Source organism: Eleutherodactylus coqui, chromosome 3 (assembly GCF_035609145.1).
Source record: "Eleutherodactylus coqui strain aEleCoq1 chromosome 3, aEleCoq1.hap1, whole genome shotgun sequence".
NCBI lineage: Eukaryota > Metazoa > Chordata > Amphibia > Anura > Eleutherodactylidae > Eleutherodactylus > Eleutherodactylus coqui.
The window spans coordinates 131,028,148-131,054,952 of record NC_089839.1 but is presented as its reverse complement, the minus strand read 5'-3'; the positions used below and the strand labels follow the sequence as shown (position 1 = coordinate 131,054,952).

The following is a 26,805-nucleotide window of genomic DNA, read 5'->3' as shown; positions in this document are numbered from 1 at the left end:
TGCTAATGAATAAAGCAGGCTAAGCCATGTAAAAGCCTATGCAGGCTAATGTCACTTCTCTGGAGTGCTCGCTTGAAATGGCTGAGGAAAGCATTCAAGAAAGCTTAGTCACTTCATTGTGGCTTTTAGCTTTTTGCCTTTATTTCAGACTTAAACAAAGTTCAGTGGGGCATCAAACTGCCTCGGCTTTAAATTACAGTTTGCTCTAAAATAGAATGCATGCACAACATGTTCCCCGAGCGGCAGGGAGGGAGCTCTATTCACTGGAAATTGAAGGCTTGGTGAGTCAATAATCTTCTTTCACACAGTAACAATTTTTAGCTAAAATTTCTTGACCCAAACAAAGGAAAACAACATCATTCAGCTAGTTTACAGTATTGCAGCAGAACGCTGAAGAACGGTGGAGAGAAAAACACCAGACACAATCTATTTAAACAGACAAGTATACTATATACAAAAGGCTATAAAAAGTCTACACGCCCCTGTGAAAATGCCATGTTTTTTTCATGTTAAGAAAATCTAACAACGATGAATCATTTCATATTAATTTAGCCTTCAATGTGACCCGTTATCTGTACAATTCCATTGAAAAAAAGACTGAAATCTTTAAGGGTAGAAAAATAAAAAAATAAAAATAAAAATAAAATAAAATAATGTGGTTGCATAAGTTTACACTAGAGATAAGAGAGCACGCTCGGATAAAGCAGCTACTCGAGTGAGCATCACTGTTCTCAAGTAACTGCTTACTGGTCCGAGCGTGCTCGGGGGGGGGGGGGGGGGGGGGGGGGGGGGGGAGATTTCTCACTGTCCACGGGAGTGCAATATACCGCTGCAAATTTCCGCCGCCAGGGAGCACTTTGTCATCACAATTTTCTGCACAATTTCCCGCGATGAACCTATCTTAATCATAGGTTCAGCGTGGAGAATCGTGGCATGCAGCGATTTTTAGAAGGGAGCGGAAAATCGTGAGCGATTTTCCGCTTGTGTACATCGGGCAGCACTTTCCATAGTTATCATATGGAAAGTGTTCACTGCGTTACCCGCATGCAGATTATCGCCGCTGGTGACGAAGTGAAATATCGCCCATGGACAGGAGGCCTTAATATTGCTGTCGGCCTCCTGGTGTTTTCATCAATTTTTAAGTGCTGTCCAGTTCTTGGTGATGTCACTGGCGTGCCAGATTTCTCTACTTGCTTGAGGACAGTCTTCACTGTGTTTTATGGTATATGTAATGTCTTGGAAAGGTTTTGTTCCTTCTCCTGACTTACACCTTCCGACAATCAGATCCCTTTGATGTGCTGTAGGATCTTTACAGACCAACTAAGAAAATGTCAGGAAAAGCCTTCTAGAAGTGCCAAACTTTATGGGGTCAATCCAAATCCCTGTTAGTAATGTCAGCGAAGTACCGACTATTTATCAGGAGTTTAAATGTGATTGGCTGTTTTTAAGTTTGTTTTCCAATGGAATTGTACAGATAAAGGGTCAAAATGAAGGTGGAAACAAATCTAAAATGATTCATCTTTGTCAAATTTTTTAACATGACAAAAACCTGGTATTTTAATATGGGTTAGACTTTTTATATCCTCTGTATATAAGTAGTAGAACAAACCACTTCTAGTCACTATGGACAAGATACTTTGCCTTTTTATCTACGAGAAACATTGTGAAATTGGGAGACCAACAGACAGCACCGCGCCTTCACAGAGTGCCCGTTCCACACCAGACCCCATGCAGTGTCAGGGTCTCTGTGCATTGGGCTGTGTAATGGCACCTTAAGTGATGACATATTACTACCGTAGATATGCTTCTACTTACTCTTCAGTGGGGTCTGACTGTCAGGGACCACACCATTCATGCACAGAACAGCAGCATTTTGTTTCTCTACTCAACAATCCTCCCAACGACACAATCACTGGAAAGTCACAGTGCTGCAGTTCCCAGGACACATACTAGGGACACCAATGTCTTAGTCCTTCATACCAGCAGCAGTGGCAGAGGTCAGGCCTGTACTATCAAAAAGTTATTTAATAATACATGATTGAAATAAATCCTTCATATCCCGGCATTCCTGGTTAAAAGCGACACTAAGCAATGTGTTTTAGCATTTGAGTAACATACTGGTTTGTCCAATAAAGATTTAGTCATGCATCTCCGAACAGTTATGGGATATGAAGGTAAAGTTCTCTTCCATTCACTGACTGCAAGGATCATTACACGTGGAGCAGCCTCTGGACAACCATGTGTCAGAAGAATGTATCTCAATGGCGGTTAATGTACGGATACTTCCAGAAGCAGAAGGTGAAAGAACTCCGAAGCAAAAATAAATGAACTTTTAGATTAACTGAAATGAAAGAACATATCTAAACTTACAAAAGGAAATGCGAGTCCAGGTACTGTGCCAAAGGATTCAAGAATATGGTGAAGTCACCTTTCTTGCCTTATTCACAAGGACGATTTAAATGCCCCAGTTTGCAACTGACAGAATTCGGACCGATTAAAGTCAATGTGTGTATTCACATGTGCGATTTTTTGACAGATTGATGATCCATTTAAAAGACTTCTTGGACTACAATTTCCTATTCAAGTCAGCGGATGCGTGAAGACAATGTACCCACACGGCTTGGGAGTGCATTTCATTTTTTTATTTCAAAAGGGAGTCTTAAATTACATCAATTGAACCACCTTCCATTTTTTTTTTTGTGCGTGCAAACTCTGATGGGACTCGCACATTGAAAAACAAGATTTTGTACTTGCCGTAAAATCTCTCGTCTCATTCATTGGGGGACACAGGTTGGACCGTGGGTATAGCTACTATCACTAGGATACGGACACCAGGAAGAAAAAAGTTAGCTCTTCCCAATTCACTATAGATTGGTGCCTGCAGGGAGCAGTTTGTATGCAAGCAATATGAGCAACAAAGGACGGCATGCGAAAATGACAATACAACGTCATGACAGAAAATATAGCTCAGGATGGCACCGTGTGCATTAACAAAGGGAACACTCCAACCAGGAGGAGAAAATGTAAAGAAAGTAACAACCAACTGGGTGGGTGCTGTGTCCCCCAATGAACGAGACAAGAGAGATTTTAATGTAAGTACAGAATCTTATTTTCTTGTCCGTATCATTGGGGAACATAGCTTCAAGACCATTGGATGTTCCAGAGTGGGAAGATGCATCAGGATGCATGTGGTCAGTTCACAGCCATCAGTAAAATTCTCTGACCAAGAGAGGCGCCCGCGGATGCAAATGTATGCACCTGGTAAAACTTTGAAAAGGTGTACAAAAACAACCATGTAGTAGCCTTTACATGCCTGCGTAGCTGAGGCCCCGTTTTGTACCGCCCACAAGGCATGCACACTCTGAGGAGAATGCACCACAACGTGGAATGGAGACGACCTGCCCTTGGCATGATAGGCCGCTACCACTATGGATACAAGGCAGAGAAACAAATGGTTTGCTCACCTTCACTGCATCCAAGTAGTGTCAGTTTTGTGGACGCATCTATTCATGGAGCTCTGGCTTCACCGCTCAGTCTAAGCGGTATAACAGGCAGGAAAAAATAAAGGTTGAAGTTGGCTTCTCGTGAAAATAAGAACATGGGTCTTGGTCACCCACACTGGGTTGAAACGCGTCCTTTGCTCTGATGTTTAGTTGGCACTAAGCATTAATAAAGCATGTTCTTTTTTCAGGAGAAGCCGACTTCAACCTTTATCTTTTCCTGCCTCTACCACCATGGATTATATCCTGCAAGAAATAACAACTCAGGACGCTAGAAAGCCCAGCCTCGCGCCATCTGGAATTCCAAAGACTGAATCGGAGCATCTGAAAAGCAGCTGTAAGAGAGAGATCCGCAAGGCTTGGACTAAATCCAAGGCAGAATGAGAACAGCAAAACAAGGGCAGGCTTCAGAGAAGCAGGAGGCCAGAACCAGTGAGGGGTACTGCTGAAGCAGTACGCTGAGCCCTGATAGAGGCGAAAGCCCTCCCCCAGTGCATTACAATGCGTTCCGCCCACGAGGGAGAGGCCTAACAGGCCCAAAGACAGGGCCTAGATTTTGTGAGCTGCCAGGTGCCCCTCTTCCCCTACACACAGAAGGGGAGCCCACATAAGTATACATGGAGTAGGGATAGATAAGTAAGGGAGGGGAATGCGACAGAAAAGGAAACCGCTAACATCCTCCCCTCCTTCGACTGCAATGTCCGCTCCGGCACATTAAGGACCTGAGACATCAAGGAGAGCAGGAGGAAGGCTGGAAAAAAAGGATCACTTCAGCAACTCGGTATGCAGCAGAGAATGCAGTCTACGCTTGTTCACAGAGACAATGGAAAAGAGGACAGAGGATGAGTAACCGATACTTACCTCAGACAGCATGTAAAATACTTAGCCCCCACCCTTCCCTCCCTTACCAAACAGAGTGCTCCAAGGTTCCAGCAGTGTTCCCCTGGCGCTTGCCTGCCTTTAACAGCAAAAGGAATGTACCGGTGACGGTGGAGAAAATTTTGGCTGGCAGGCCACGTTCAAGTTAACGCTTGAACGTGCCTCCTGTTCTTTGGAGGTTGAGGTAGACAACAGAATGGTTAGCTCCGTTCTGTTCACGGTCCTGACGCCCTGTTATTTCCCAAGTCCAAAAGGTGCACGAAAACTGAACAGGTCTGCCTCCTTTGGACACCAAGCTAAAACTGATTAGCTTGGTGCCTGCAGGAGGGGCTGGGTGGGTGGCATAGCAAAGTGGGAGGAGCTAACACTTTTCTGCTTAGTGATCACCTCCTAGTGGCAGTAGCTATACTCACGGTCTTTAAGCTGTGTCCCCTAATGATATGGACGAGAAACACAAAAATTTAACTAAAACTTATGCAGAATGCATACATGCTCACAGTGACATTTTCTCAGTTATTCAGACCAAACAGATGGACTTAAAACTATAGTATAGGTTCCTTAAGGCCTCATTCACATTTTGGTCTCCTAGTAGCTTCCTGGCTGTGAATGGACCTACGCTGCCATATAAAGTGCACACCACACCAAGTGTAGAATAGACATTCATACATACCATTGAGAGAGTTACAATAAAATATGTATTTGAAATGTGTTTCATAGAATGTTGCAGAAGACAACTGGCAGAAGAGGAAACTAGAAAGAAAAACAGGTAGATCTTACTGGTAAACTTGATGGCCTCTCTTGCTGCATTAGGTTTAAATCTTCATGGTTATTCTTTCCAGTAGTCATTGACGGAGGAGGGGGTCGGCTTCCATAACTGTCTGCCGGAAGATCCTGCACCTATAAGAAGAGATTTTCTTTTAAGTATACTTTGCACAAACGATATACAAACATATTATATCTGAATAGACAATATATAATATATACACATAGAAAACACATAAGTTATTTGCGATTTCCACAAGGACAAGACTAGAGAAGAATATATTGTGACAAGCATCAGCCTGTGACAACTTCCCAGATTCAGAAACAATATAATAGTATAGGCGATAAAACTGATAATTGTATATTTGGACTAGACCCTAGCCTATGTCCATTGGTTCCATACAGCATTGGAAGGGTTATTAATACAGCTACTGTTGTAGGATAGGGAAAACCATGTAAAAATGCTCATTTCTAATGTATTGCATTTTCCAATGAAATCAGTGAGTGTCCTTGTAATGAACTGTAGTCAGAGCAACAGACGCTCCCCAGTCTCGTCTACTAAAAAGCTTTTGAATGGACCTAAAAGCAATTACGGAGATCTACAAACAACTCCTTTAACTGGCTTTTTGCTTTGACATGCACTGGTATTTATTGGACCCGTGGTACATAGGATGGGTGTGCGCCTTTCCAAATCATTTACAGGCAATTGAATTTACCAATAAAGCAACAGAAACCTCACATGGAGCATTGATGAAAACGGATTAATTTCTGATGCATCTAGTCTCAAAGCGCCTTAAGATATTAATAAAATGAAAACAAAAAAAATTAAGCCCCCCCCCCCCCCAAAAAAAAAAGACAATTCTGATTTTGCTTTGTTATTATGTAGTTTTCTGTGTATATTGATGGAGGAAAAAAAGAATACTTATCCATTTGTTTGTTGGTCCAAGTATCCAAACTTTCTGTATAGATGAAATATCTAATAAAAGACAACCCTTGAGCTTGGCATTATAAGTATGTTATTGGGTTTGCATTTATAGTATGATCCTTACGTGTACGTCATGGGAGGGAAGAGGTTCCTGTGAAATGCTGTACATGTACAGAATGTAAGTGGTGCGGGCTCAAGAGCTGAGCCCACTCCATGCATAAAAAGAGCCGGCTGAAAGTGAGAGCCGGGGTCCCATTGTAACAGTGGGGGTTACAGAGAACTCCAGTCTCAGCCAATAACCCCTTACAGACTGCGATCAACGTTGATTGTGGTGCATACAGGGTTAACAGAGGGAAGGAACTCCCTCTCTGAGGTCATCGACCCAGTGTCATCCAATCACAGAGGGATTTCTATGGCAACCTGACACCAGAAAATGTCCTCAATGTTTGCCATGGCCTATTATTGCTAAGATAAGAGATAATTCAGTGTATTATTGAAGCAATCTTAGGATCACAAGGTGAAGTCCCCTACAGGGACATAAAAGGTTAAAAATAAAAACTATATAAAAATGAAAAATCTATAAATGTGTGGATCCACATGGAAACAGAACTCCAAGATGCAGCCTGCAGGACGTGGATTAGACTGTTAGATCCACATTGGAGTGCAAACAAGGCCGTATGGTAGTTTAACGTTGTTTTAAGTAGAACCTTACATTTTTGCTGTAGCCTGCGTTTTCTTTTACGGACACATGCAAATATAAAGTGCATTACTAACAATCCTTTTATTGGCGTTTTTGGACTCTTATTGGGTAATGTTGGGTCAGTGCCATTAAGTCCCCCAAACAGTGTGCACTATGACATTTTTTTCATGAGCACTTCTGAGATCAAGGAGGTAATTGCCATCATTCAATTTATGTTATTTAAAACAGCCAGATGTGTAATGCAACTTAAAACTCCTTACAAGACGCAGCAAAGCTTTTCAATGCAGGAAGCTGGAGACCCATTTTTATTGCACATCAAAGTTACAATTAGAATTAACACTCAAAGAATCACAAAGCAAGACTTCTAAACCCACAGAACTCACACCCATTAACTGAATCCCGCGCATCAGCAGACATGTACACAGTTTATGGTGTAGCAGGAACAGAAAAACAAAGATTAGCTTTCAGCACACATTTCGCAACGTGTCGACACTGGCAATAAAAGTGGCACAACCAGTTCCAACTATACATAAAAGTAGGCTAGAAGACAGTATAGTTCTTGCAACTACAAAACCTAACATAGCAATCCACGTTTTATATACCTGTCTTGGGTGAGGCGGAGGGATTCAGCGAGGTCGTACCGAGGGACAGAACTTCCTACTCATTGTCACAACATTAGAGGCGGATGAGGCCGTCCTGGTTACATTGTAGTAAACAGGGTGCCACCAGCTAACAACCAGCTGGCCAATTTCCATGCATCAAACTAAGTGAGCACACTGCTCTGTTGAGTGCATTTTCTCTCTAAATAGCTTTGATTTCGGTGTCTACAATATCAGTCAATTTGTAAAATTAGTTTAACCCCTTTGCATCACAAGCATTTTGTTTTTTTCTTGCAGTCTTCCAAAAGGGCTTCGTTTTTGTAGGACAAGTTATATTTTGTAATAATACCAGTTACCATTGCATGTAATGTATTGAAAACTTAAGTATTCAAAGGGAGACTGAAGGAATTGCATTTGTTTTTCCACTAATGTTTTAAGGGTTTTTGCATTCTTTCAGAAACTGGTTTTATTTTATGACTGTACATTTTTTATATTTTACTTAGTGAAAATGACTAGAGGGGTAGCCATTTTTTAACCAATGTGGGGAAAAAAATCTGTACATTTCAACAGGATGCAAAAGCATGGTGTAAAGAGAGCCTAATGGCTATAGAGTAAAGCTACAATACCACATCAAGTGACAATAGGCTAATTGCCACAATGTTTATGGGGCTGACAAGCCAGAAGTTTAACGCATCATTTTTAAAATCAATGATGCACGTTTGTAAAGGAGTATGCCAATGTATCTTTTCTGGAAAAGTCATTTAGGTAGCCTATAGTTCAAGCAATTTCTTGTTTCTGTTTTTCACCGCTTTCAAGTCCTTGCGTGTGAAGTTTTCAGTTTACCACTCAGTCTCACTTCTCTTAATAACTTAAATCTAAGGAGGAGCAAATCGAAATAGGTCTCATTAGAATGGCTAATGTTTAGAAACCTTTCCAACAAAGAAGGCAATTTGAAGTGAAAACTTCAAACAACATTTTCAAAGGAGAAAATAAGAGCTAATATTTAAAGATGGCATCTATTAGGGCCCTAAAAGGCTTCAGAGACTACTATGAGCAACCATGAGGTCTTGTGAGACTATAAAAGTCTTATGCAACCTTCTGGAATGAAAAATAACCAAATGTTCACAATGTGAAGTAAAGTAAGTTTAGAACTTTAACCCATTAAGGACCAGGCTGTTTTGTACCTTAAGGACCAAACACTTTTTAGGGATTTTACCCATATGGTGGTTTTACTGCCCCATTTTGTTTCCTTCAGGTACCAAAATTTTTTTTTTCCTCGTGACATATAGGGCTATTTTTTAAATCTCTTTTTCACTGACTTTTTCTTTCCATTTTTTAGTTTTATTGGAGGTAAAATGCTAAAAAAAAGTTTAACATTTATAGTTATTGTTTTTTATTTAGTATATTTATGCGAAAACAAAGTATGGGAACAGGTTCCTCTATTTGTTTTGGACATTTTGATATATAGTATGTATGGTTTTGGTTTACAGGGCGCATACGGCGACAGTTTTGGTTGGCATCGGCTTTGTGTTATTCTCTTTATTATGTATATATTGTTTTATTCTGTAATTTTGTTTTATTTGTGTATGTAATGTTTTTCACTAACTATGTCCCCCATAATATCTGGGGGACATTCATTTTTCTTTGACACTTTCCCACTGTAGCTGGGGCATCCATTGGAGCCCCAGTTACAGGGGAATGCAACCCCTGTAGTGACATTAGTTTGACCCTCCATCTCTGTTGTAGCAGGGAACCTCGGAGGTCACATGCGCCCCCCCCCCCCTCCCGTAGTGAAAGTTACAGTTCTGCTTTCACTTTCTAGTACACAGTGCTCATTGAGCGCTGTGTACTTGGGGAAGGAAAGGCTGGAAAGGTTAACCCCCCCCCCTCCTGCCTTCTCCTCCAGGTTATCAGCTGTCACCAACAGCTGATAACCAGTTCCTGCCTCTAATTGATTGCAGAGCAGGAGGCTTAAAGCACCGCCATAATTTTACTATCAACGGTGCTTTAAGCCCAGGAATAGGCGCCGTAAATTTACTGTGCCTGGTCCTTAATGGGTTAATCATGTCAGAATGTTTATAGCCGATACTGGGCCTCTCTGGATGAAAAAAATCCAGTATTAAAAAAGAGATTCAGTCTTCTGGGACAACCTTACCGGGACCTGCGGTGGTGGAAACTCAACTTCCGACCTGGTTCCAATACATGTCACACAGTATGGACACCAACTGTGCCCATCACATCATTGCAGGAGGTTGTTTCATTCACCTTAAGCCAACCCCCTTGTATTTCATGGCCCATTAGGATTTAAACCCCAAACCAATTTAGGTCTAATTTCATGCAGCTTAAGACAGCAGAGTTAAAGTGCACATAAACTAGAGATATGTTTATCGTACATGGTCTCGTGACTTCACTATTCCCAATCCTTCTGGGATCCCCCAGCTGTGTGGGCCAGCAGATCTCTATAGTTTGGCAGACGGCTTTAAAGCTAACAAAAAAAGGCGCACAGTGGCTGCTTAGCCGTTGTAATAGTAGTGTCACCAAGGAACACAAAGGTTGTTGGACAGTTGCACAATGGGCAAACCAACAAGCAAGCCTTAGCTTTCATAGTAAAATCCTTCATGAAAGCTCCTACCCCACCTCAGAGTAATGGAAGTGGGTGAAGTAGTGATGGTCATGGAAAGACTAAGCAGTGTTTAAGAGCTCAATAAATGTGGGATTACAAGAGTTTAAATAGAAGTATGTGGACAAAGCATGGAGGGTGGGCGAGACCAAAGGAGGCTGTGTGTAAGAGGATACAGAGGAAAGTAAGCATAAACCACAGTAAAGGAGTTCATGTTACATTTTTTCAAACTAAAGAGTAATGGATGGGCAATTACATCATTACATCTTCTCTTTCATATGTTGCCGTAACTCTAGGTGATTTTACCCCTTTAAAGGCAATCTCGTATAATTTAGAGTTTAACTAATGAAAACCAGAAAGTGAAATACTTTGTCTAATTTATTTTTTTTTTTATTGTAGATTTTTTTAAATTCTGTTGCCTATACACAACTAGAGCGGGGGAGCCATCTTGTCTATACACAACTACAGCAAGGGGGGCGGCCATCTAGTCTATACATGACTACAGGGGTGGCAGCCATCTTGTCTACACATGACTACAGAGTGGCCATCTTTCCTCAGCTACATTTAACAGTATTTAGAAGATAGACTTTACAGCAGCCTCATGGGCAATTTACACAATGGACTCACTGCCTTGTCATTTTATAGATGAGCAATTACTTGTTTACATGGGCCGATAATCACTGGAATTTTAGGAGGGTTAAAAACTAAACAACTCTGACAAGTGACGGTTTCTCACTCAATGATTTGTCGATGGCCCTGTGTACATGGGATCACCCAAATTTGCTGTTTCCAGTGATCATTTGAGCGATAACTGGCCCACGTAAAAGGTACCTCATATGGTCATTATGGCAAATTCAGATTTTTTGGATTTTTAAAAAATATAGATTGTGACCGAAAGTTAAGTTTATTAAAGCAGGCACCTGACAGCAACAGCTCCGATCTGCCACGCGGCAGATCGGGGCTGTTAACCCTTTAAATGCCGGTCAGTTCTGACAGCGGCATTTAAATCTCCTGAACGATGTTCAGGGTTCCCGTACGGCTTCCCCTGTGATGAGATTGCAGGAGACATGCAGGTGTCTTCTGAAAGGCCCCAGGGCTATCTTGGCAGTATACCTATCAAGCCATCCCCGTTGGGTGGCTTGATAGGCATACTGTCAGATTGCAATATGATATAATGCTATAGAATTACATCATGCTGCAGGAGGGATAAAAGCATCGCTAGTTGTGGTCCTCTAGGGTCTGAAAAAAAAGTAAAAATAAGAATCAAGTTTTACTAATTGTTGAAAAAAAAAAAAAGTAAAAAACACCCTTTTGCCATATTTACAATAAAAGAATCCAAATAAAACAAAAATACATATTAGGTATCGCTGCGTTTATAAAAGTCTGATCTGTCAAAGTAATGCATTATTTACCCCGCATGATGAAAGTCGTCAGAAAAAAAAAATAAAGAGCGCCACAAATGTGCTTTTTTGGTCACTCTGTCTCTAAGAAAAATTGCAATGAAAAGGTCATATGAATTAAAAAAAATGGTACAAAACGCAAATCTAGAGGATGTCCCGCAAAAAATGAGCCCTCACACAACTATGTCACTGGAAAAATAAGAAGGTTATTGCGCGCAGAAGATGCCGGCAGAAAATAAAAGTGTCTTTGAAAAAAAAATACAACTAAGCAAAAAAAAAAAAAAGAAAAATAAACTATACAAGTTTGGTATTGTAGTACTCATATTGACCCATAGAATAAAGTCATTTTTGTTGCAGTTTGTGCGCCATAAAAACAAAAACGCACAGAAAGATGGCAGCAGTTAGTTTTAGTTTTTGTTTTTTTTCTTCTTCATTTTACTCAACTTACAATTTTTTTGAAAGTTTTTCAGCACATTATATGGCACATTAAGTAGTACCATTGAAAAATACAACTCGTCCCACAAAAACAAGCCCTCATACAGCTGCGGCGATGGATAAATAAAGTTACAACTTTTTAAAAGGGGTAGGAAAAAATAAAAACAGGGGGGGGGGGGGGGGGGACAGTCATTAAGGGGTTAAAAAGAAATGTTCAGACAATAAATGATTGTGTATAAGAACCACCTATTTAAATAAATGTTTTTGTGTATTGCTGCTTTTTGTCATGCATTTCCACTAAGTAATTATCGTTTTAGGAGCACACAATTCCACGCCATAACTGTTGAATGTAAACGGGCCTTAATTGCGAGTTACTCATACACTGATCATTTGCCTTTACTTGCCTTGTCTCACACGGCCCCTTGAGTTTGCATCCATAAACCAACTACAGCAGTCTGCATTCTTCTAGTCTCTAAAGCAGTTATTAGGGAATATTAGCTTCTTGAAGATTAAACTGTAAGTAACCAAACGCACACATTACACTATGGGCCATTACATTTTTGCATGTTGTCGGTAAACCCCCACCCACATCATTTATGCACAGTTAGAACAATTAGACAAGAAAGCCTGCAATATGCAGTGTGTATTTCAATTCAAGCACATCTTATTCGGTTACCGCCTATTAAAGAATTCTACAGACTGTCACTGATTTTCCGGTAGGAGACTCTAAATGATCGAGCAAAGTAGCACATTCAAAAACTGCAAGCTGAGAGTTCGTAAAAACATTACACAATAAAAGCTCAAAAATGACTGATCAAGCAGAATGGGTGATACAACCAACTGTGTGAATCTCAGAATTTCAAGAGCGAAGAATCTCTTCATTCGAGGCTGAGACTGAAAGCACATGCAAAGATGAGAAAAAAAATCTGAACCGACTACTGTGAACTAGATAATAATAAACTCACAGAAGAGCCATTGATTTCACGACGCAACACACAAGCCGTAGAACTCTCCTCTTTGATCACTGAAATCAACCATAACACCATCCTCCTACCCCCAGACCTGGGAAGCAGTAAATCAAACACACAGATGTATTCTCTTCTGACATTAAAGCACGTGTTGAGATTATTCTCAGAGCTACGTCCATACGCCCTATGGCTATTGGCAGGATTTCAAGCTAAAAGACTTTGGCATTTAATATTAAGGGAAACCCCGACTTGGCTTCAAATGAATAATGATAGCAAGAGAAGAGGAATATACTCCGCAGCGCAGCAAGACTTGGATTGGATTTCTATAGATATAAAATCGTAAAACAACTTTCATCTATTTTTAGATTCCGATGTTGATTGACATCTTCAAGGTGTATTCACATAGGCAAAGGTCACATCCATTCGAAAAACTTGGACCAATATTGCACTTGTAGACCTGCCATTGCAATGCATTTTGCAAGAAAAACATCACATCGCTGCATTTGCAATTTTCACAAGTGTGGAATTTACATTGGTTTTTTTCAACCGTATAAAACGAAAAATCAGTGCAATTTTTTTGGGCTCCCAAGAATAATTCAAAAATAGGACAAGCAGCAATCGTGCATCTCAGACCAGAGAAAAATCAGTTGTGTTAATAAACAAATGTAAATTAATGTGTTTTTTTCACATGCCAGTTTCGTCCATATCGCAATCAGAAAGAACTCTCGTGTGAAAACTGCTCATGCGAATACACCCTTAATGAAAAACTTTTTTTATTCTCTGACAACCCCTTTAAGAGATTGGGCATGCTATAAAAACAAAAGAATCGATGCTTACCTCTTTTACCCCAAGGAAGCAGCGGAGTTGCTCTGGTGAATCTCCTGCTAACCGGAAGTCAGGTGTCAACTGCAGCCAACCAGAAGGCAGCAGTGACCTGTTCCGAACCTTTTAACCTTTAACCCTTTCCAGTCCACTGTCGGATGTCTAAAGATATTCTGATTGAAGGCTGTACAGCTCTGGTGTCGGAAGACGTCCGGCTGGGTATTCTTACTGTATATTACTGGCAGCTGTGTTGTCGGGAGCCTCTCCAACATGTCACATACCTCAGTACTGGCTCTAGCCAGCAGATGGCGCCATTGTATAATGGCAAAAAGAGAAAGCCCCCTAGGAAACCCTGAATCCAAAATTGGATTGCAACGGGTTAAGCCAGATTTCTGGTGCAAAGATCAGACAAGGTGGTCCCCATGGACTGAGTTCCCCACTGCAAATTTGTTCAAATTGTTATCACGCTAGATAATTCCAGGCTCTACGACAAAGCCCATTTTAAATGCACTGAAATTAAAAAAAAAAAAAAATTGCAAGAAGTTGTCACATCCTTTAACTACGTATAGATTGATTCTCGTAAGCATAAGGTGACTAACAGAAAACACATCTAGGACATGTGGAGAAAGTGTGTAGATTTCATACTTTCATCATTTCTTCACATTAACGCCTCCGAGAGCTTTTTATTTTCCACAAAGCTAAATTTGTGTTGGAGTCACTTTAGCAGGCATTCATCATCTCAAATTAGCATCTCAGGACGCAAAATACTACGGGATTAACACGTGCCTCGTATTGGCCAGCATTCTGCTAAGTTAGTGGGACTCAAAAGCTCTGAAGAGAAAAATTCCTTTAATGGGTGACCAGAGGCTAAAGAAAGCTACGCACATTCAAAATGAACAGTTTTTTTTTTTGTTTTTTTTTAAATACTTGAGAAAAAAAAATAGCCCAAAGCATTCTAGGAAGTAAATGGAAAAGCAAAGCAATTGGAACAGAGCAGCTGAAAGTAGTAAAGTATAGGATGAAGCTGTCAGTAAGGTCTGAAATACTTGCTCATAACTTATAAATACATTAGGACTTTGGGGATATTGCTGGAAAAGAAACCAGCGCAATTATGGTGCTTAAAATTCAGAGGGTCTAATTTAAGGATGTACGGAAAAGGCAGCAGGTTCATCTGTTCATTTCGTTTGGGGCAAGACCTGGAAACGTCACGATAAAGGTCCTCATCAACGCAATCTCTGACCCAGGACATCACATGTGCTCCTTGTTTAAAACAGTTACCTCATTGGAGGTAGGAAACCGCAAAAAAGGATCTCTTAGGCTAGTTTCACACGTGCCATCGCGATTTAGCCGCGAGAAAATCGTGGCAAAATCGCATCTTTGTTCCTGCGAGTTTTAAGTGTGCATTTTTTTTTTAAAAGATTAATCTCGAATCGCTGCCGTCCACTAAAAAAAAAAAAAAAAAAAAAAATTTGCATGTGAAAATTGACACGAAAGTCAATGGGACTTTCTAATGTTAAAATTATATCGCAAGGCAAGTTTGCTGCGTTGCGATAAAAAGGAGGCTCCATAAGTAAACATGGAAGATTTTTTTTAAAATGCAAAAAGCAGTAAGATAGGACATGCTGCGATTTTTTGTTCTTTTAGAATCGCATCAGTGAACACATTTTAGAGAAGGAAATCATTGGTTCCATAATCTGCTTTTTTACTGACTCTGGCATCAGGCGAAAATTGTGCGATTTTCTCTCCCGAGTGAAGCCACCCTTAGGCTGTTCAGGCGATTTTGTAGTGATGCGACAGAACTACAAAACACATTTATGTCAAGTCCATGCTTTCCAATGTGTTCTTTCACATTACCGATGTTTTGTAGGCTGCTACATTGCGAGAATACAAAGTCACGGCGATGTGATTTTGACATTAGAAACTCCTATTCACTTTCTCGCGATTTTATCGTAAGTAGCAGCGACCCTATGCTACATTTTTCCCCAAGAAAAAAGCATCACTGACACTACTAAATCACATGTACATAGCAGTGGTATTGCAGCGATATCGCTGTTGCCCATGTGAAAGAAGCCTTAAAGGGGTTGTCCCGCGGCAGCAAGTGGGTCTATACACTTCTGTATGGCCATATTAATGCACTTTGTAATGTACATTGTGCATTAATTATGAGCCATACAGAAGTTATAAAAAGTTTTATACTTACCTGCTCCGTTGCTAGCGTCCTCGTTCCCATGGAGCCGACTAATTTTCGCCCTCCGATGGCCAAATTAGCCGCGCTTGCGCAGTCCAGGTCTTCTCCTGTTCTCTATGGGGCTCCGTGTAGCTCCGCCCCGTCACGTGCCGATTCCAGCCAATCAGGAGGCTGGAATCGGCAATGGACCGCACAGAAGAGCTGCGGTCCACGGAGGAAGAGGATCCCGGCGGCCATCTTCACCGGGGTAAGTATAGAAGTCACCGGAGCGCGGGGATTAAGGTTAGCGCTCCGGTAAGCTTTCTTTAGGTCCCTGCATCGGGGTTGTCTCGCGCCGAAAAAAAACCCGTTTCGGCGCGGGACAACCCCTTTAAACTAAAAAAGAAATCTAGAAAAATGGTTTTGTTTTTCTTCAACTTTTTTTTATGGCTTCTAGCCAACACAAAACTCTCTTTACAAAGATGATCATTAACGGGAACTTACCCACCAGAAAATGTGTTTTAAAACTGCCAGTACAGTTCAATGGAGCATTAGACAAGTGGTCCCCAACATGCTTTCACCCAAAAATGCCATTTAGCAGTAACTGGAAATCTTACTCTATTCTATGAGCCCAGTATGCAAATGCACCACAGCGAGTCAGAGGTGGTGCAGTCAGACCTCCACTTTTAACATACTCCATTTTAATGGGCGATGCAGTTCATCAAAGATATGCCGAAACATTGAAAATAGAACATACAGCGTTCATTTAAGCACGCGTTCTAAACGCTGCACTAGAACGCTAATCTGAGAAGCCCCATTGAAATGTATGGAGGCTTAGTGCAGCGTGAAAATGCCTGCTAAACGCTGTAAAAAAAAAAAAAAAAAACAACCTCTGTGAGACAGCCCTTAAAGGGTTTGTCCCACGAAAGCAAGTGGGGTTATACACTTCTGTATGGCCATGCACTTTGTAATGTACATTGTGCATTAATTATGAGCCATACAGAAGTTATCAGAAGTTATTCACTTACCTGTTCCGTTGCTGGCGTCCTCGTCTCCATGGTGCCGTCTAATTTTCAGCGTCTAATCGCCGGATTAGACGTGCTTGCGCAGTCCGGTCTTCTTTTCTGAATGGGGCCGCTCGTGCCGGAGAGCGGCTCCTGGTAGCTCCGCCCCGTCACGTGCCGATTCCAGCCAATCAGGAGGCTGGAATCGGCAATGGACCGCACAGAAGCCCTGCGGTCCACCGAGGGAGAAGATCCCGGCGGCCATCTTCACCAGGTAAGTAAGAAGTCACCGGAGCGCAGGGATTCAGGTAAGCACTGTCCGGTTTTCTTTTTTAACCCCTGCATCGGGTTTGTCTCGCGCCGAACGGGGGGGGCTGTTGAAAAAAAAAAAAACCCTGTTTCGGCGCGGGACAACCCCTTTAAGTATTACGCACACAACATGCACCCCTCCTGCTAGGTCTTTCGACGCATGTGCAGTGCACCAGTGAAGTCAAGCTGTAACCACCTCGCTTCACGGCACATGTGCATGGTAGACATGGCAGGACAGGGGCACAGCTCCTGCTAAATAAGCTTTTTGGGGGGCAAGCATGCGGGGGAACGCTTGTCTAATGCTCCATGACAAGAGTATAACCGAGTTGAAGACAGAATACTTCTGATTTTTGATAAATTTGGCCACAACAACCATTTTAATACAAACAAATTAACATAAACTAACACAAATTAACCCAATTTAACAAATCGAACACAAGGGGAGGTCCTTGGAGCCCTAACATCTGTGCTCACCATTTTAAAGGAAACAGACACCAAAATGCCTCCAGCCGCCTGCCTTCCCCCAACCAATTTAGTTACCAACTCCAAGGACCTCCCCACCCGCAACTGCCATGACAAAAGCAGTTAATCCCCCCTTTCCACACGGTTTACCTTTGAAATTCTTCAAATGACCAGCTACAACTACCACATCCATAGGGCGGTAGGGTGGGACTGGATTCTTCTTCATGGGATCTCTTCACTTCTGATGTCACCCGGGGTTCTTCAAGCCCTTTTTGGCTCAGCCCCTTGTTGCCTCATAACTCCACCCCTTCCCACAACAGCTCAACCCCCTATTTCTTTCAATTAACCCATAGTTTAACTGGCTATTATGCATACGATTAATCAATTAAATAAATGGATAACCTCTGATGTTTTGTGTGGGGGAGGGGGATCTCATTACGTGAGCTCTGTAGTCATTGGCATCTGTGAAGGGAATGCCAGAGAGGTACTCCACCAAATAAGGCTCAAGAATAGAAGAAAATGACAAATTCCAGGAAAATATATATATATTTTTTTTTTTAAACTTTAGTTTTACTTTAAGGAGTATCCTTGAAGATTGTACTGGGCTGGTGCTTAGTCCTCTACTCAGGTCTGTGTTTACAGCTGTAGTCCCACTTGTTTATGGGATGTCAGAGGGGCTGCAGCCAATAACAGCTTAGCAATTGATTTGCGACGCCCCGTAAACCAGGCGGAACTGCAGCTGTAAACAGACTGGCCCGGAGGACTAAGCACTGGCAGGGAACGCAGCAGGGAGAGGGTAGTATATTGCAATTTGTTATTTTACTGCAAGGGGAAGGCATTCTCCCAAGATCTTACAATGTAGGCAAACCTTTTAAGGACATCTACTCAAGCATTTTTGAGAAGACCACCCCTAATCTGCATCACGTGTGTGATGGATTTTCAACGGCATTTGCTTGTAAAGCGAGCCCTTCTACAAACCAGAAAAGTAAGTGATATGATCACTAATGTGGAAGAGCCGTAACATTTTGTAGCCGAAAAGTGTGACAGCAAAACTAGAATTCAACATTCACTAGTTTTCGTAGAGAAAGGTTTAGAAACATCAGTATTCTTTTAATAGAGCAAAACTTAATTTACCTCTTAAACGAAATCAGTTCTCTCGCTCCTCATTATATATTAGTCCTTTTCTGACTGTCAGCACTGATGTACTATAGGAGTGTAATAAGAGCCAAAGAGCCATCAGATTGGTATATTGCACTAAACATGCAGTGCTAACACAAAGCAGAAGGATGTCACTCGGGTCCCATCCAACCCCGCAAGCAGCGCTCATTTAAGAAAAAATGTGTTTTAAGTGTTTATGATCAGGAGGGAAAGGGAAAATCTATTCCGCTCTCACTGGCAAACTCCATGGGTCCACTAAAACCAAATCATTTCACCGGCCTACATTCCAATAGTTTTATTATCAAGTTAATTAATAGACTCCTGTGCTAATATCTAAATGCTAAGCAATTAATGGCACTGAACTATAAATGGCCTTGTCTTTGCTCTTGCAGTAAAATCGTATCAAGTAAATGCAATTCTATCACTTCAGTGATTTAACACGAGCTTGGTGAGGTTAATATTCCCTGGTAAATGCAGAGTTTGGCGCAGTTTTAATTAACCTTCTGTGATTTAAATGGTAAGAAACACTTGAGAAACCTACAAAACAAAATAATGCAAACTGGATACATGGAGGCTCAAGGCCTGGTACAATGGCGGTTTTTCCTGACACTTTCGAGATTTGGCTACTTCAGACCTGCAAAGCTTTACTAATTAAATGGTAAGCATCTTTGTACAATTAAATATAAAATTACAGCAATACAATTGATTTTGATATTCATAATTTAAAGGGGTTGTCCCGAGGCAGCAAGTGGGTCTATACACTTCTGTATGGCCATATTAATGCACTTTGTAATATACATTGTGCATTAATTATGAGCCATACAGAAGTTATAAAAAGTTTTTTACTTACCTGCTCCGTTGCTAGCGTCCTCGTCTCCATGGTGCCGACTAATTTTTGGCCTCCGATGGCCAAATTAGCCGCGCTTGCGCAGTCCGGGTCTTCAGCAGTCTTCTATGGAGCCGCTCGTGCCAGAGAGCGGCTCCGTGTAGCTCCGCCCCGTCACGTGCCGATTCCAGCCAATCAGGAGGCTGGAATCGGCAGTGGACCGCACAGAAGAGCTGCGGTCCACAAAGACAGAGGATCCCGGCGGCCATCTTCAGCGGTAAGTATTGAAGTCACCGGAGCGCGGGGATTAAGGTAAGCGCTCCGGTAAACTTTCTTTACTTCCCTGCATCGGGGTTGTCTCGCGCCGAACGGGGGGGGGGGGGGGGGGTTTGAAAAAAAAAAAAACCCGTTTCGGCGCGGGACAACCCCTTTAACTGTTTATGCCAGGTTTGGGAGCTTCACATTGGAAAACAAGCTTGATTGTCTATAAAATATAGATTTAGAAATCAGCACAGAATGCTTGACTTAAGGACAGACACTTTTTAGGGATTTTACTGCTTTTTTTTCTTCAGCTATCAATTATTTTTGCGGCAGTTTTTTTTCCGTGACAAATAGGGCTATTTTGTTTTTATTTATTTTTTTACTGACCTTTTTAATTTTTTAGCTTTATTAGGGGTAAAAAGCTAAAAGAAAAAAAAAAGGTTATTTTTAGTGTAAATATGCTAATTTTAAAAACAAAGTACAGGAATGAGTTCCTGATTTTCTCTTTGTACAGTCGGATTACAGGGTGCATATGGCGACTTTTGGTTAGCGTCGGTGATGGGTCATTTTCTTTACGTATTTTTTTTTTTATTCTGTAATTTAACTTATTTTTGTAACTTTTTTATTCAATATATATATCCTCCTATATGTGACACCATGAATCAAAAGTTGTGTCACAAAAATCTAGCAATTGTCAACACTCTAATCCAAGTTTGCGTTGTGTAAATATTAGGCAATATTGTAAATCTGCCCCAGTACACAGATGATCTTATGAAATAATCGTTATGGCCGGCTGCATTGTGGAATACGCCTGCCTCCGGATTCCACAGCAAATACCGGCCATAACATGCTATGGAAAAACACTTCACTGCACACGAGTTGAAATACAATTGCAACTTTCCGCTCGCGGAGGGAATAAGGGAATAAAATAAATAACAAATAGCAGCATGCTCTACTTTTAAACTGATTCAGCACGGACGCCTTCCATTGAACTCAATGGAAGCCGTCCGAACCACGGCCCTACCGCAATGATGTGAAAAGGTCACAGGTACCTGCATCAGCACCTAGCAACAGCACAGGAAAAGCAGGGATTTAGGCCGCCTGCACACGGGCGGAAATCCCGCAGCGGGATTTCCGCCACTGAAAGCCTGCATAGGAGTGCATTACAATACGCACTCCTATGCAGACGTCCGCGGTTTGGCCGCGCGAAACCTCGCGCGGCAAACAAACCGCGGCATGTCCTATTTTTGTGCGGGGCTCGCACATGAAAGAGCCGGGGCACTGGGCACGGGTGAGTACGCGCTGCTCCCTGCAGGCGCTGGGGTCGGGTCCCGCGGCGAGAATTCTCGCTGCCGGATCCGACCCGCTCGTCTGCAGGCGGCCTAAAGAAGGGGGGGGAAAAAAACAAAACACTGTACTGTACATGTCCAGTGGCTCGCCGTGTGGACCATCCGCAGTACAGAAATGAAGAAGACAGGTACACGCAGATGTCGGCTGGGCACCATGTTGGATTCCGCTGTGGACTCCCACGTACGGAATCTGACCCGATCGTGTGCAGCCAGCCCAAGTGAAATATCTGTATGTGTTTATGACCATATATGCATGTGGACAATTATGATTAAATTAAAATCAGAAGCTCCACTGGATATGCAAGGTTTATAAAAGACAATTGAACGTCATTGCTTCTCATTTTTAAATTAATCCCTTATACTATTAAATAGTAAAGGGAGATTTGTGACAGTTTTCCCAAAACCACAGGTGTACATTGTCATATGTCCAATCACATCAACACAGAAGTTGACATCAAGGCCCCCTTCACTATAAGATATGTTTTAAGTATCTTGCAAGCAAGGACAAGTATCGATGGACACATTCAAAGACACTTTTACTGCATTGTATTTTAGGAAATACAATGCGCTTCTTGATACTGTTCATTCCTCAGATGAGCTCACCAACGGCTCAATTTGCAATATTTGCTGTTCACATTTGCATCACAAAACGCAGGCAAGATAGCGCATCATGCTGTACTATTTTGTCCAGTAAAGCCAACAGATCACATTATAGTCAATGGGGTCTATCGTGGGTTAGTAGTGCCAGTATAGTGCTGGATATGGTTGGCACTTCCGTTATTTTCATTCATACGAGATGAATGAACTGAACAACAGAAAAGACAAATTCGGATGTGAACAGAGCCTTTATCTTGGCTCTCTCCACCACTCGCGAAGCATCCTCCTTTGACTTAAGTTTATTTAATTTGGTGGTAAAGCTGTCAGCTTAGATTTGTGTTTAGAAGAGAAGAGAGGGGCTGGAGACTGGAGATTGCATACAGTTATTGTATACATTTCTGTAGCTCACTTATCTTTCAGGCCTCATTCAGACAATAGAGATTTGATAACTATTTTGCATAAGTATTTTTGAAGCCAAAATCAGGAATGGATGCAAAGAAAGGGACAAGTATAAATCTTCCCATAATATGACTTCTGTCTTTAGGACACATTTCTGGTTTAACAAATATTGATGCAAAATACAAAATTCATAGTTTTGGTAGAATTAAGATCTAACTATTCTAAGTGGGGGGTGATCTGCACAGGCCAGTGCAATATTGGTCCAGGAAACTGATATCGCAATTGCAAATGTGTGTTTCTGTGTGAGTGCAATGCGAGAAAAATGTATCATCACTGCACATGCACTTTGCACCGGAGTGAAAGTCACACATGTCAATACTTTAAAAAAAAAAATTATATATATTATATTTATTATATATGGATTGCACCACACACATTGCATTTAGTTACAAGTGCAATGCAATGTTTTTGGTTCTATAACAAATTGGCAATATTCTCCAAAAATGGGATAAGCTTTCATCTTATCTCGCACCTTGGCCGTGAGAAAAATCGCTCATGTAAAATACAGCCATTTAAATTACAGGTGTTCTTTTCACGTATGATTTCTGTGCATCTTACAACACAGAAATTGTGCATGAAAATTGCGTATGTAAAATCAATCAAAATATCTGTATATAACATAGATAATTGAGAACTATACCTGTACATATCTTCATAGACACCTATATAACTTTCCGTGTTGAAGCAAATACTTAGAGCATTTTCATATACTCCAAATCCAGGAAAACTCTGCTAGACTTGTTACATGTATACCTAAACACACTGAAATACACTCCAATGCCGACCAGTAGTGCTAGCATTCATTACATTTATTGACAAGGTTACCAAAGTTGTCATCTATAATTACCAGGTCGAATACCACTATTATAATTGATTAATTTTATGCTTCTACCATTATTTAAAAGGGATTCTACATAGTATGCTAGGCTGGAAAAAAAGACAATTGTCCATCCATTTCAGCTTGATTCTGTCCCCCCGTGTTGATCCAGAGGAAAGCAAAAAACTCCAATGAGGCAGAAGCCAATTTACCCCACCCTGGGCGAAAAAATTCCTTCGACTCCATAGTGGTAGTCAGAGTAATCCCTGGATCAACACTCTTCAGAAAAGGTTCCTTCATCACTCCAAGTCAAGCAGTCTGTCACCAGGTTGATGTTGCCCGAACCACTGGTGGCATGCGAATAATTCTGAAACACCGTAACGCTTCAGAATACGCACACTTTAATATTTGAACCAGAGCTGAGCTCTGAGGAGAGCGACAGCTCTCCTTGTGTGTAGGAAGAGAGCAGTCATCTGCATGATGGGGGTGGAGAGAGGCCAGCAGCATGACCCACCATCCTGACTCAGAGCTCAACTCCGAGCTAACCTTCAAAATGTGTTTATTCTGAGATGCCACAGGTTCAGACCACCACCTACATAGGGGGAATGGGCACACTCGTCCCAGGTTCTTGCCACCTGTGATTAAGGCACCATGAACAGGGACACTTCACATGGGCAGAATATTCCAAACCGCAAGTCATGGTAAATTCCACACCAAAATATGCCTAGCCTGATGTAGAAGCAAAATTGCAGACTGATTTAAACAATTTTCAATCAAAATCCAAAATCAGCCCTGCGGATTTTGGTGTGGAATTCTGCAGCAGCAAATTCAGCTGCATCCCAGGAGAATTATTCCACCTGTGTAAAAGGTGCCATTCATGATTAGAAAAACATGACTTTCTTCTTAAAGCAGCACCATATATATCCATGTGTTGTGTCTGGTTTTTTCATCTTATACCCATTCATTCCAATGGACCCAAGCTGAAACAGACAACTCATGGACAGCTGTGATGCTGTTTTTTTGGAAGACACTAGCTTTGTTTTTCTAATCCAGGAAACACCTTTAACCCCTTCCAGCACTATACCATACACTAACATGCCAATCGTGGAGGGTGGAGGAGGGTGTTGGACCAGAACGCTGACACCCTACTGCCATAGCAAAGATTGGAGTGACTCCAATGCTGACTATTTAACCACTTAGATGCCATGATTAATCATGACCGCAGCATTAATAGATTTTGCAGAGGGAAGTCCATCAGCATCTTACAATGTGACTACAGGCTGACGGTAGGTTGCAGTTGCAGTACGGGGCCTCACGTTGATTTGAAGCTATTAGTACAACACCTAGAGGCATAATACACTGCAGTGAAATGAACTTAGGTTTTATTCACATGTTATGGGATGCATGCACTGAAGTAGGATGTGTAATCTATAGATTCATCCATGAAAAAAAAACCAAAAAACATACTGCATGAAACATGTTGTGTCTAACATTTTGCCTCTTAGTGGAAAATGCTGTACGAAAACTACAACAGCCTTAGGCTGAGTTCCCACAGGGCGGATTCCCGACGCAAATCCCGCGGTTTGGCCGGAGCAAAAACCGCGAGATTTCCGCCGGGAAAACCGTCGTGGAAAAACCCGCGGCGGCTTTGAAGCGGCCCGGCCACTCGCTCTTCCGCTGCAGCCGGCGCTCCCATATAGAGGAGAGCGAAGCCGCAGCGAAAAGAAAAAAAGAATTGACATGCTGCAGTCGGCAAAGCCGCAGTGGCGGTTTCTGCCAGATAAGCCGCAGCGGATTTGCCGTCCCGTGTGGACGAGATTTCTGAGAAATCTCATCCACTTAGCTGGTTAATCCCGGGATTAGCGGCCGCATGCGGATTTGCCGCGGCGAAATTCCGCACGGAATTTTCGCGGAAAATCCGCTCCGTGTAAACCCAGCCTCAAATGGAAAGAAAATAAAAAGCTTTGAGAGTTGTATACAATATGTTGCAAAGAGACATCAGCTTTCACCATCATTATTTCTATGTCCCACAGAGGGCACATTAGAAATTTTCAAGACAATTATACACTCAACATTGAAATTACACCAAGAAGGAAAATTTGTGCAATTATGGAAATTGCAGAATCGACAGACATGTTAACGATATGCAAATGAAAAACATAGAAACGTTATTCAAGAACCACCTCGATTTAGTCGGTATTGATAATGACCACGCCACGCAAATAGTTACATGCTTGGCATGCTATCAAAAAGTTTTTTTAATGGTTGTCTGAAGAATGTTTTGCCACACTTGGTGCACTCGGGCAAGCAAATCCTCTAGATGTGCTGCTGGCGGCTCTCTTTACCATTGCCAACCAATGATGTCCCCTATGTGCTCAACATGAAACAAGTCTGGAGATGCTGCAGGACATGGTAGAGACAGAAGCAGGACTCTTCAACGACAGAGCTACATGTAAGCCTCCATTACCGTCTTGCTCTTCACCATGCTAGCCTTAGAGCGCGGTGGTGTGAAGCCAGTGCAACATCTGTCAATGGAAAAGATGACACATCTGATTTGAGTGGTTTATTTTCCAACCACAGAGGAACACAATGTTGAACAGTGCTAACATCTCCGCCTACACGTGTAGGCCGAGAGGTTAGCATGCAAATGGTCAAAAAGAGAAGGATAGAATCCTTACAAGTAGCGATAACTAGCATGTTGACGAACAGGAGGCATCATATGATCATAGTACAAGACTTTAACCAATTTGTGGGGCGTCACATGGCTGAAGGGGGGGGGGGGGGGAATTTAAAAAAAAAGCACTTTCGATTTGGCTTTGATACCATTGAAGCCCCTCCCACATGCCACAGATTAGAGCTAGGTGCTTGAAAAATCATTTGCTTATTTTAGCGACACCTTCAACTTCCTCGATTTTCATAACCCTCTGACTTTTTGCTTCTTAGTGTTGCAATTTTAATGTTGATGAGTGTATTCATGTACAAATGTCGTTTTGGGAACTTGTCGCAATATGTCATCATGATTTGCCAAATTAAGAAACAGCATTAATACTTAGCGGTGCTGGTACCTGCCGAAAAATCCTAAACCTAAATGTTAAACTAGGAATCCAGCCTCACCGCGATTATCTTACCTGAAAATTTGTCAACCATGAAATGGTTTAGTATTTTTTAGATACATAGGTATTACAAACCTTTAACTAAATTTTTCTTATTGGAAAGTCAGTTAGGGCTTTTTTCCCTTCCGATATTTAAAAAAAATTAAATTAAATCTTGTTATTTGTATAACGCCAACATATTTCGCAGCGCTTTCAGTTAATTATTATTTATTACCCCCCACCAAGCTGGGTTCTCATTTTACAGACCTCGGAAGGATGGAAGGCTGAGTCAACCTTGAGCCGGCTACCTGAATCACACAGGGATTGAACTTGCAACCTTCAGGTCATAGGCGAGAGCTTACACTCTGCGCCACACAAGGATATTTTAACAAAAAACTACAATATGTAAAAATAACTACGTTTGCAGGCACGATCATTTAAAAAGTGGGCATTAACTGGGATTCTTTAAACCTTGTGAGGCACATTTCTAATGAGTTTGCGCCTAGAACTGGCTGTAAAACTTCTGCACATTTCTGGTACACAATTACGCATCCAAGTTTTAGACCCATTTCTAAAACAAAGTACCAAATAACCACTTCTCTCAACAAGTGCAGTTGAGCAGTAAAGGGAGTGTGGCTCAAATATGATCATGTGTCAAAGTTTGAGCAAAATTAAGCCAACCAGTTGGTGGTAT

The 26,805-nt window shown here is 41.6% G+C and overlaps 1 protein-coding gene across 10 annotated transcripts in view; it reads right to left on the bottom strand.

Annotated features, from left to right (window-relative positions):
- The window catches only part of ARID1B (AT-rich interaction domain 1B), a 490,608-nt gene that overhangs the window by 345,660 nt on the left and 118,143 nt on the right, over positions 1 to 26,805 (bottom strand). For 9 of the 10 annotated variants that reach the window (XM_066596068.1, XM_066596069.1, XM_066596077.1 and 6 more), the window contains one exon: positions 5,157 to 5,276. The exons of the other annotated variant lie outside the window; for it this stretch is intronic. In XM_066596068.1, coding sequence (XP_066452165.1) covers positions 5,157 to 5,276 — 120 coding nt within the window. The remainder of the gene's footprint in view (positions 1 to 5,156; positions 5,277 to 26,805) is intronic. 10 annotated transcript variants of the gene reach the window in all.